This window comes from Cucumis melo, chromosome 8 (assembly GCF_025177605.1).
Source record: "Cucumis melo cultivar AY chromosome 8, USDA_Cmelo_AY_1.0, whole genome shotgun sequence".
Lineage (NCBI taxonomy): Eukaryota > Viridiplantae > Streptophyta > Magnoliopsida > Cucurbitales > Cucurbitaceae > Cucumis > Cucumis melo.
In genome coordinates this window covers 15,196,807-15,209,359 of record NC_066864.1, presented here as the reverse complement: position 1 = coordinate 15,209,359, position 12,553 = coordinate 15,196,807, and the positions used below count along the sequence as shown (strand labels likewise).

The following is a 12,553-nucleotide window of genomic DNA, read 5'->3' as shown; positions in this document are numbered from 1 at the left end:
GAGATTTGTAAAAATGGTTCCTTATTAAAAGTATAAATATCAAAATAATAGGTATTCACAAAGTGGAAAGAAAAACAAATAAAAGTTGAAAGTAGACTTATAAACACACAAAAAATTAAGATGGGATAAAAAAGTATTTGATCTACTTGATTTTGTTTGAATGAAGTGCAGGTTAAACTACGTTATTTCTTGGTGCACCTCAGGCCACCAAAATATAAAGGAAAACTTAACAAAGCCCATAAGGTTAGCAATTTTTTAAATATTTCAAGTTTGTCCTTCCATCTTTGTATTCTTCTTCGCGATTTGTCTTCCTTCTCATCTTCCCCTACGATATCGTCTTTCTTCTTTTATCTTTTTCTTTTCTGCAATTTCTTTCCATCATCTTTCTTATTTTTCAATTTTTTTATTTATGTCGTTTAATCTTTCCATCGTTTTTCTTCTTTTCCTTTTCTTTTTTTTTTTTCGTTTTGATTTCTTTCCTCGTCTTTCTACTTTACTGCAATTTCTTTCCATCGTCTTTTTTTTTATGCATTTACATTTGGTAACCAAATCTAAACGACTGTGTGTACAAGACTGTGTACAACAAAAATAGCAAAATCTAAAAGATCGTGTATAAAGAATCTTAAAAAAAAAACATTTAGATCGGAGTAGCCAAATGTAAATTATCATTTAGTGTAAAAAAAAAATCGTGTATAAAAAATCTTAAAAAAAATCTTGAAAAAAATCATTTGAATTGGAGTAAACAAATGTAAATGATCGTGTAAAAAAAGTAAACGATCGTGTAAATAAATCTAAACGATCATGTACCAAAAGAATTAAAAAAAATCATTTAGATTTGGGTCTTCAAATCTAAACGATCATGTAACAAATTAAACGATTGAATTGAAAAGATAAATTGTATCCATATCTAAACGATCGCGTATAAATTATAGTCATATCTAAAACGATCAAATCATATCTAAACGATTGCGTATATATTGAACCATATTTAAACGATCGCCTTGTAGCCATATCTAAACGACCGCGTATAAATTATAATCATATCTAAACGATCGCGTATATATTGAACCATATCTAAACGATCGCATATAAATTGCAAATACATTACCCACGCGTTATTGATGGCGTGGTTGACGAGGCATTTTTGGTATTTTACACGATAGACCTCTGGACTTTTTCCACTTTTAGAATTGTTCTCGTAAATATTTTTTCGTTTTTTTATATTTTTTTAAAAGACTCTAAACATAAAAGTATGTTTGATTATTTTGATTTTTAGTGATTAGGGACCAAATATCATTGATTCCAATATTAGCCAACAAATAGGTTAAATGGGGAGCAAGATTGATCCTTTTTATCTTCTCTCTCTTATAAAAACAAATCTCAATCTATGCTTTGTGTTTGCCCATTTGCCACCTGTTACCTTTTTCTCTCCAAAGAAAATTTTCTTTCATTGGGAATCTAGAATTTTCTCCCATCCCAAACACTCATCTCTCTCTACCCTCTTAACTCTGAGTTCTCTCCCTCTGTATAATTTCTCTGATAGGTTGTGTTTGGTAAGTAGATACATGTTGGGGGCTTTATAAATTTCATTTTCTTTTTTATAATCCCAAATTTTCTTGGACTCCAAACACTGTTTTGTGTTGGGAAATTATTTTCACTTTCTTTTGGGATTCTTCCATTTTCTCACACCCCAAACACTGATCTTATCTTCTCTCCACTGTGAGTTTTTTTTTTTTTTTTTTTTTTTCCATTTCTTAAATCTTTTATTGCTTTGATATGTTTGTTTTCTTTCTTTTGATTCTTCTTAGTTTGGTTGTACTTCGGTAGAAGTTATTTGCCTTTACAAAAGAGAAAAAGAAGTTTGTAGATTGATATATATGTCTGTGTGCATGCATGAAGTAATTTGGATGTATGTCTAAGTAGGAATTTAACTTGTGTTAATTATGGTTGAACTAACTATGAATTTTGACAGATGTATGTTCAATCTTATGATAGGATTTATGGTAAAAGAATATAGGTTAAATCGTGTACATGTCCATATTTCTATAATTTCATATATATATACTTGTTTTATAATTTTATTGGGTGTACAAGTCGCAATTACCTAAGTCATTCAAATATGTACTATCTTTGTTAAAAATGATATAATGAGACTTGCTTTTGTTTGATAAAATATAGTAATATCATTTGACAAAAATAAATTTTCGCATAACAATTAAAAATATCAAAAGTATATAAGGTAAAAGTTAAAACTAAAGGAAGATATTAATTATGTCACAAACTATAAGTTAAAAAATCAAAAGGAACAAAAGAGACAATAATTTGTTTCAATAGTCAATTGTTTTTATTATTCACACACATAAATATTTAAAAGAAATTTATTGTTTTCCAATTTTTCATATTAAATGATTGGGATATTTTTATTTCAATTTGTTTTCTCCTATTCTATGTTACGAGAAAAAAAATCTTTTGTTGGGAACAAAAGTTCCAACATTATATATCACATTTTCTTTTTAAATTATCTTTTGAAAAACCATTCTAATTATCTCATTTCCTTTTAATTAAATATGACTTTTTCCCCCAACACAACTTTTAAGCTCTCAATGCATTGTTCTCGTACCTAATAACATTTTCTATATGTAATTTTTCTTTCATGTATAAGTTTCATTTTTTTGTTTTATCTTATTTTTTAATTTAAGTTTATATACACTATTTTTACCTCTAAAATTTTCATATTATTATCTATGTTGTTAAAAAGTAAGTCAAATTTTGAAAGAAAAAAAAATAACATCTAAAAACTTGGTTTTAGTTTTTGAATTTAACTAAGAACTCGAGAATTGTAGGTAAGTAAAATGTAAATCATCATAATAATAAACGTGGAGAAAATAGATTAAACTGAAAAAATGAAAATATTTATCATAGAAAGTCATATATTTTTGTAAGCCACTAACTTTAGTTTTAAATACAAACTTTGATTTTTTGTATCAGAAGTCACCCCTTTGATATCTAAAATTTAGAAAAAAGAAATCTACACAGGGTCCCTTTTAAGATGTAGTTCATACACTAAATTGTACAATTTAAAAGAACAAGGATGGAGATCATCAAAAAAGTTGAAAGCAAATTTTCTATCCTTTTGTTTAATTTTCCTCTATCAAGACGGATTTTTGAAGATACGTCTTAGAGTATGGAGGCAATGTTAATTACCAGGAAGCTTAATTTTTGTTAGGATAAATTTTGGTTTTTCTTTTCGTCTTTTTACCTTTATTGTTCTTCAGAAGATAGTGCGAATGATGAGCTCTGAAATAGAATGCGGAAACCGTCCAGATTGTGACAATCAGCAAATCACAAACTACACCAATAATTCTCAACCTTGTAAGTTGCACGGCGGCAATAGCACCACTGCCAATATGTCAAAAGAAGAAAAAAGAAATTGGGCTTGGCCCAAGGGCTTGGTTGACAGTGAGCCAGTGCCCAGAACAAGCCATAAGGAAATGCGTATAACTTTGTCCGGTAAGTACGATCACCCCGCGTTATTAAGTATGCACTAAAATGTAAATAATATAAAGGTAATTATAACATATAACAATTTTTAGAATAATATTAAGTATATAACAATATTTTATATAAATTGCATGTATAGCAAAATCTATTTGTGATACACTTCTATCGTTGATAGAATCTTATGGTTTATCAATCATAGACCAACATTTGCTAATAGACTGTTATCATTGACAGATTTTGCTATATTTGTAAATTTTTTAAAATGTTAATATATACTTAATTTTTTTTGAATATAATGGCTGCATTTGCAACTATCTCAATATTAAAAAGTTTATCATCTCTCCCTAATAGACTTCTATCCTAAGTTTATTATTGATGTTTGATTGACTTCCTATATTTACGATTCTTTAAAAATACTGTTATATACTTGATTATTCTAAATTTAATTGCTGTATTACAATTATCTCTAACTTTATCTCATATTTAATGTTTGGTTTGAATGTAGGTGTAAATTACGTTTTTTGTCCCCCAGTTTTAGTTAATTATGTTTTTTCACAGTATCTTAAATTTAATATAATATTTTTTAATTACTAAATATAATATTCACTTTTTAGTCCTCGAAGCTAACTTAATTTAAAATAAATATAAAGTTGGATTATGTATTTATTAATTTTAATAGGATGAAACATAGTTAAACTTAATTAATGATAATTTTTTAATTCTTCTTAAAAACATTAGTTAGTAGATATCATCTTTTAACTATAGAAAAGCGAGTATTTGAAGAAAAATTGAAGTAAGCATTGAAACTTAAATTTTAGAAATAAAATTAAAAACATTTTCAAACATAGAAGATAAATTAAATTAGAACAAAACTTGAAATTTATGGATGAAAAGAAAACTAAGTCCTAAGACATAAAAGCCAAAAATCTATTTTTCACATATTTTTATTAAATGAAAAGTCTCTCCTACATCAATTCGTACACCTATATGGTAGATATTTAATTACAAAATAGCATGGAAGACTATCTTAATTGACAGGAGACGTGAAAAAAAAGTTAAAACCAAAACGCTATCAAATTGATAATAATGTATAATTGCAACAAAACAAAACCATAAATGTAAATTGTAACAAAAGTGTGTTGATAATGGAATGAATGTTTCCAACTCCCATGTATATTGAATCCATAAATGTAATGCTACAATAGTAGAAACAACATAACAATTTTGACATGAAATGTTTCATAATCTTATTAAGAATGATAAGTTTTGGATATGATCAGGTGTAGAATCAACACTACCATATAAGAGTAGAGATGAATCCACTGTTCTTCCATTGATGAATAATGAACACTATCATGCCTCTACTTCTCAACCAGAGCTTCTTACCCTTTCAATGGTTCTTTCACCCTCTAGATCTCTACTTTTTTTTTTTCTCTCTCTCTCTCTCCTTCTTCATATTGAAACTGATAATTTTTATTTTTTAACAGACAACCGATACGTCTTATACATACCACGACCCGTCCTATGGAGGACTGCCATCTCCATTTGAATTTCAAACAATGGTATGTGGAGATGTTACTTAAAAAAGTATTGTTTGGTAATGTCATTTTTTATGTATGTTTTCTAATTTTTAATTTTTTAACGAAGGAAAACCATGAAACACACATGTTTAGTAACCTTTAGCTTGTTGATAATGTCATTTTTTATGTATTGTTTGATAAATTTTAGATTTTAATTTTTGAAATTTAAGGTTTTGGTTTGATAATGATATCTAGTTAAGCATATAACACTACTTTCAACTATTAATTTATTTGTTTTGTTGTACATATATACACATATACAACTTTCAAATGCTAAACCAAGTTTTGAAAACACACCTCCCATTTGATAGCCATTTGAGTTTTTATTTTAGTTTTTAAAAGTTAGGTATAAAATATCATTTCGGTCCTTTTCTTTTGCAGCCTACTTTCTTTTCATAAACCAAATTGAACTATGAAAACTAGAAATAGTAGTCTTCACAAACTTTTTCTCCAAAATTCAACTCTTTAGTCAATAAAAAAAAAGAACACTATTACCAAATGAAGTTAAATAAATTACTTTTTAAAATTATTATTTTTATTTTAAAAGAATAGTTAAAAAATCAAATGTTTAGTCACGAAATTTGACAACCATGGTAAACAATTGGCAACAAAACGAACACCATCTTTAGAAAAAAATTTAATGGTTATGAAATGGAGTTGTAGCTTTTTAAACGATTAATACTAATCAATTAATTATATAGAGACCATTTCAAACAAATTATATTCTTAAACAAAGACGTACAATTTTTAAAATTCAAACCATACAATTAAACCAATGATGAACGCATTTGAATTAATAACTCTCTAATAATTAATTGTTATTAATAATAGTCCATATACTGCATCCATTCTGGGTGACCATGGCTCGTATTTAATTTCCTATATTGAAAATTTTGTTTCGCATACAAACAACTTTGGAGTTTGTTGGGCTCAAGGAGTTGAGTTGTTGAAGGAGTGACTTGTTCTCCTTGTTCTGTTTATGGACTTTGTGTCCATATACATTAAAAAAAACATTTTTTTCAACTTCGTATATTTTGGGTTTCATAGCTTCACTTTATTCCTACTTAAATACGTCTACAATTTATTTTCCAATCTAGTGGAAAACATATTTTAATTGAGTCGTTTTGATATTAAAGTTATTTTTTCTAAAAGTTACGTATTTTTATTTGTATATTTTTGCTTCTATATGTTAATAAAAGAGGAAGTCAGAAAAAATGAACTTACCATATATACTTTTACTATGATTTTATTGAGTTATTTTTTAGCTAAAAAGGTTCATTGTTACTCAGCATAATTCAGATTATAGTAGAATGGCACAAGCTAGAATGGCTTTGCCTTTAGCAATGGCGGAAGAACCTGTTTACGTGAATGCGAAGCAGTACCATGGAATTCTACGTCGACGACAATCTCGAGCCAAGGCGGAAGTCGAAAATAGAATATCCAGATCACAAAGAAAGGTAGCCAAACGTAATAAGCTATTCTATATACAATATACATAAATCTCTAACTTGTTAGCTTAAGCTTTTTTCTTCGGTAATTAACCAACATGTGTGTGGATCGCAGCCATATCTTCACGAATCCAGACACCTGCACGCCATGAGAAGGGAAAGGGGATGCGGAGGGCGTTTCTTGAGCAAAAAGAAGAAGGTAGAAGCTTCGACTTCGTTGGATGATGATGATGATGGGGAAGGCAGCAACATTAGTTTAGGCTCTGAATCAATGTGCAATGGCAGCAACTGTTATCAAGGGTCCCAACTACATTTATCTGCATATATATGAATGGTTAGGTGTTCTGGCTTTGGAAATAACTTGTCCCCCCGTTTCTTCCGCTACTTCGAAGATTAACACTAAATTAGTAGGACTCAAAAATATATATTTTGTATTTGATCTTTTTAGTTTAAGAGTTTTTCTTTTTTGTGTGAGTGATATATATATATATACACATAATATTGTTGGGTTTTTTTTTTTAATTTTTTCTTTTAAATGAAATCAGATCAAGAAACCTCACAGGGGAACGTTGATACATGCGTGATAATTTAAATTTAAAATCAATTGTAGATAAAAAATCGCTAGTTTAGAATTTTCATGCATAAATAGTTGATAAAACATCATTGAAAATATTTTATTTTAACCCAAAACAAATTTTAACTCGAAATCCATAGAAAAACATTTAAAAGAATGATTTATCGATCAAAAGCGAAGTTGGTATATTCTGTGTTGTTTAAATTAAACATTAAAAAGATATTTTAAGATGTATAAATTAAACTAATGTGGAAGTGTCCATACTACTAGTCTCATAGCACCATCAACCGACCACCTCATCAAGCGCCTTTGTATATGTTCTTGCTTTTACTTAAAAAACATTTCAAGAAAAGGATTAATATTTAAAACATTCACTAAATAACCCGGCCACTGCATTATGTTCCGCGGATTATGCAATCACATGCAACTAATAATTAAATATCTTTAAACTAGTGAGAAAAATAATTGAAGTTAGAACTTTGAATCTTGAATTTTAAACATAATTGAAGTTAATTATTGATGAAGAAATAAAAGAAAAAAATAAATAAAAATATTAAAAATAATTGAAGTTAGAACTCTCAATCTGGAATTTTAGGTAAAAGTTGGGAAGAGTTTAACCATTTCCTTAAAGATTGGAAGTTGTGAATGACATCTCTATGTCATGGTAGGTACATCAAAGAATGAATAGAAACGTTAAGCTTTTGATATTAGATTATTGTGAAACATGAGTTCTAATAGGTGGGTTTTCTTGTAAATTAATTTTTGAAGTTAGCAAGTTTGAATAGGTGTGTTGAGATAAAGCGTGGTACGGGGCAGAATAACAAGGAATCAAACAATGAGTTGTAGAGAAAAGCGACATGGTACAACAAGATAATGCGAGAAGGGAAGGCGGCAACACGAGCACTTAACCAATTATCATGTGACACTAAAAGAAATATCAGTTACGATAGCATCAAAAAAACGCTATCGTTGATTTTTGATAGCCTTTTCGAAATGCTGTCGTAGCCGATGTTATTGAAAGTCCATGATTTTTCATAGCGTTTTTTTGCCGGTATAATATGTCCCCCGCGATAGCACAAATATGATGCTATAAATATTTTTTATAACGTGAAAAAAACGCTATCGAAACATTTTGATAGCATTTTTTATTGCGTTGGAAAAACGCTATAAAATGTTTCAATAGCATTTTCAATAACATTGAAAAAATGCTATAAAAGACATTTTATAGCATTTTTATCATTCGAAAAACGTTATCAAAACGTTTCACTAGCTGTTTTGAAAACATTTGGCCTCATTAATATTTCATAATTATCATATTATTAATAGAAGAAATAACAGAGAACTATACATATAATATCTCATTGAATAATATATGTTATCTTCTATGCATTACAACTTTGTTAAAAGAAAAAAAATTCTTTGAGAACAAACCCACACAAAAAACTACATTGTTTTAGAAAACTCAATACATCACAAGAAAACTGATAAACTGAAACATTTCTTCATACAACAAATTTCTCATGGAACCATTTCTCACAGATATCACAGCAAATCCAAAATTCATCTGAAGTATAGTTCACCGCATGCCCCACGTAAGGTGTCACCATGCTCGTCTTCATCTTTTTCATACAATGTCTCTACCTCTTCCCTTGTCCGCGACTGCCTTGCATACATTCCTTGCATTTCAGCTTCCCTCTGAAAACATTATCTTAACATTAGCAGAGCAACAAACATTATCATAACTAGTATCGGTAAACTTTGGTGTAATAATACACAACTCATACATTTCTAAAGGTAACACAACAACTAATGAATCAGATAGTAAACTCTTCAGATAAGCTTGTAAAACAAAAATCTACGATTCTTGTGCAGTAATTGGTGACTTGTGTGCAAAAGAAAAAGATGTTGTGAGGGCAAATTGTTTGATAGAGTGACAAGGACAAAATGAGAGGTGAACAGAGAAATGAAAGGAGAAAAAACCAAGAAATCTATCTAGGGTCGCCTAGTCGCTTCACCTGTTTTTTAGCCACCAGCTTATTTTGGGTCCTTTTTCACCTGTTTTGGTATGTTTTAATTGGGTTTTTGAATACCCAACTAAGATTTAAATCTTTTGGATCTTAAATAATTTAATTTTGGGTTAAATTAAATTATTCCTCTTAAAGGACAATTTGGATCAAGTGATTTTTGGAGCGTGAGATTTTCTCCAGTTAAGAGCTTATTCGTTGCAACTCGACCTCGGGTAAGTTACCTCAACTGAATTTTTGGGTCCTTGTTCGTTTGATGGTTAAGTTATGTAAAATGGTGTTTTCTTACTATTTAAGACTTCGCTGCTTGGAAAGCGTGATTTATTGTTAGAATTTGTTTGAGCAAATCTCCAGGTAAAAGATTCTACTACTAGACCTACAAGTGGAATTAAGAGGTCGCATGTATTTTTTAGTTGTGCATATTGATAACTAGATTGCATAATGGCATGACAAATTAATGATGATATGATATGACATGACGATATGATATGATATGATATGACTTGATGATGTGATGGTGATATGTTACGTGCATGCTATGGTTAGGGTGTATGTTAGCTTGTCCTATTAGAGTCGTACCTACATGGGTGTCCTTCGGGATCACCACCTTTTTAGGACTGCATAGTCCGACAGGACCACCAGTCTGGCATTGACATAGACATGATTTGAGTGATTCGATAGGATTGCTCGCAACCCGATTGTCTTAGTGTTTCCTCCGGGTACACTACAGACCAGTTTGTCCTAGGTGTTCCTTTGGGATCACCAAAGACAAGTTATGTTCCTCCAGGATCACATGTTGTACGTGTTTGGGAACGTGCCAGTTCTTAGGTACCACTTCTCAGGACTCTAATAGGAAGTTAACAGGCACCTAGCGGAACTAGTAGTGGGTCCCTTACTGAGTATTTTATACTCACTCTTTCCATTTCTATTTTTCAGGCAGAGGTAGAGGTAAGAGCAAAGGCAAGCTGGCGAGTGACCAGAAGTGACCGTGGCGAGCCATAGAGATACATTTCTTCCGCTTTGTGTCATGTCGGCTTTCAGTTTTCACATTTTTTTTAATTCCTACTTTATTCTTTAAAATTAGATTGGACCCGAGTTAGGATTTTATTTTTATACTTATCTCTTATCACATTTGTTTATGCTTTTAAATGAAGATTGTGAGGTTTTGTTTTATTTTTATCTTAATTTTATAAATTTTATTTATCTTTTAAATTAGTAATGACTTCGACTTAGTATAAGGGGTTGGATCGTTACAATAAATGTTTATTGAACTGATTTCTCAAAGTTAGGATATGTTAAATGATTTATTGACATGTTATGAAAGCAAAGAAAATGTTTCAATGATTTCTAATGTTTTCTCAAAACCCGAATATTCCATGAGACCTACTGTATGCATATGGCTAACTCCATACTGATGGTAGAGTTAAAGAGCCTATAATTTATTAGCCATCAAGAAGGGTATATTTATATGCCTTAAAAGAGGAGGATTACAGCGAAATCTGTTTCCTATCCACCATTTTGTCTTCGAACGAAGAGGTTTCATACTGCCTGTGACTATAGAATGTTGTCTTACAAAAGCTATGCAAATATTCAAGTACCACATTATGAAATGACTGTTTACTGATAAATGTATTTGCAGCTTCAGTTTCACATTAAACGATTAATGAAAACTTGTTTTTATAAAACCGTTGCTCACTAAATATTTCGACTTACTCTTTCAAAAAATTTTTCCTCTTTCCAGATATTGATTGTGAACCTCTGTGCGCTGAACATACTACTACCAGGCTAATTTATGTTTAAATGATGAAAGTAATAGATTTGTTAAAAGTATTACTATTCTAGTCTTATGTAAACTCTTTCCATGGGATGCTCTTACTTCTATGTATCTACACGAACGATTCAGGATCACATCATTTGTACTAACTACAAAGCTAGCCTCATCCATTGTGTTTCCAAAATAAAGCGTCCAACCTTATTCATACACTATAGACCGTTTGGGCTATATATTCGAACTTGATCTACGTTTATGGCTCTATATAAAGTTCAAGTCTACACTAGATAGTCTCAGGACCTTAGTTTATTGGATTCAAGATTATACTATTCAATTTTCAATAATAAATACTCAATAACAATTTTATTGAAAAGAATAGAATCTTAAACTACAAACTATGAGTTTTAGGACATAAATTTCAACAAACTCCCACTTGGACTAAGACTCCTAGTGGGATAAAATAACGTTGAATTGAACCATGGGAGGATGACTCATATCAGTGCAATAAACATATGAATAAAATAAACTTGTGCATACACCCGAATGTTCTCCTACTTGTCCTAGTGCACAAACATCGTAGACCTAAGCTCTTTAGGTAACCTTTAAACACTTTAATCGTGAAGGACTTTTTAAGCCGAATAGCCATGATTTGGTTAACAAGTATCGACGTGAATATACCAGTACTACGATGCAAAATTACCCAAATAAGGTAGTACAATTTTATTTTACGCTTCTTCATTCTACTGCTCCTCCATATAGAGTGAATACTAATTTCGATGTAGACTTTCTAGCATCTTTGAAAATCATTATTAATGTATCAGTTAAGGATCAGATCCTTAACACTATACACATACACATAGTCTTTTGATTTTCTTAAGCAATTTTAGGATATATTTATGGCAATTCATCCCTTCTAAGTAGCTAATGTCTGGTGATCTAGTACATAACATTGCATATATCTCATATCCTCAACTTACTGAGGTGTCCCATGACATTATTTCTTAGACTTGTGAATTCCATATCTTTAATGCAACAGACTCTATTGGAATCAACATTTTATATATAGACAACATTTTGTCTATATAAGATGCTGAAGACAGGCTACTAATTGTTCTTGCGGCTTCAAACAATTTGGATCCCTAAACACATTGAGGATATCCAAATCTTTTTTTTTTTCAAATTGCATAACTAGCTATTTCTTGATGTTAGTTAGATAATCTACATTATTTATTGCCTGTTTATAAGTCAATGGATCCTTTAAACCATCATCAAGTATGACGATTTGGTTTTTGATAAAACTAGGTAACGGTCAGGCTGATGAACAACCCTCCCACTACTTCGAGGCACTCTCAACCCTTAAGAAGGATTTAACTAATCAGATTCTCTAGTTTTATTAACTACTTTAGTGGATGAACTAGGTTTATCTATAACGCCTTTAAAAATCCTATACAATACTAATTTACTACCTAGTGTGATGATTCCTAATGGGTTTCCTCTAAGAATGTGGCATTTTTCAAAAAAAAAAAAGAAATTCCTTATTCCATAAAGGTCAAAGAGCAAAGTTGGTCATAGAGCGAACCGTGTCCAACATGGCTCAATTTCTTCTTTTTGATACATCATTCTACTTAAGTGTACTAGATGTAGAGAGTTGTGAC

At 30.2% G+C, this 12,553-nt stretch overlaps 1 protein-coding gene across 1 annotated transcript; it reads left to right on the top strand.

The window, feature by feature from the left end:
- Positions 1-1,377: 1,377 nt before the first annotated feature.
- On the top strand, positions 1,378-7,009 carry LOC103499544 (nuclear transcription factor Y subunit A-7-like). Its single transcript, XM_008462558.3, has 6 exons — positions 1,378-1,553; positions 3,276-3,510; positions 4,782-4,897; positions 4,989-5,063; positions 6,371-6,538; positions 6,645-7,009. Exons 2-6 carry the CDS (start codon positions 3,288-3,290, stop codon positions 6,858-6,860), a joined length of 798 nt encoding a protein of 265 aa, XP_008460780.1. The 5' UTR covers positions 1,378-1,553; positions 3,276-3,287; the 3' UTR covers positions 6,861-7,009.
- Positions 7,010-12,553: the final 5,544 nt, after the last annotated feature.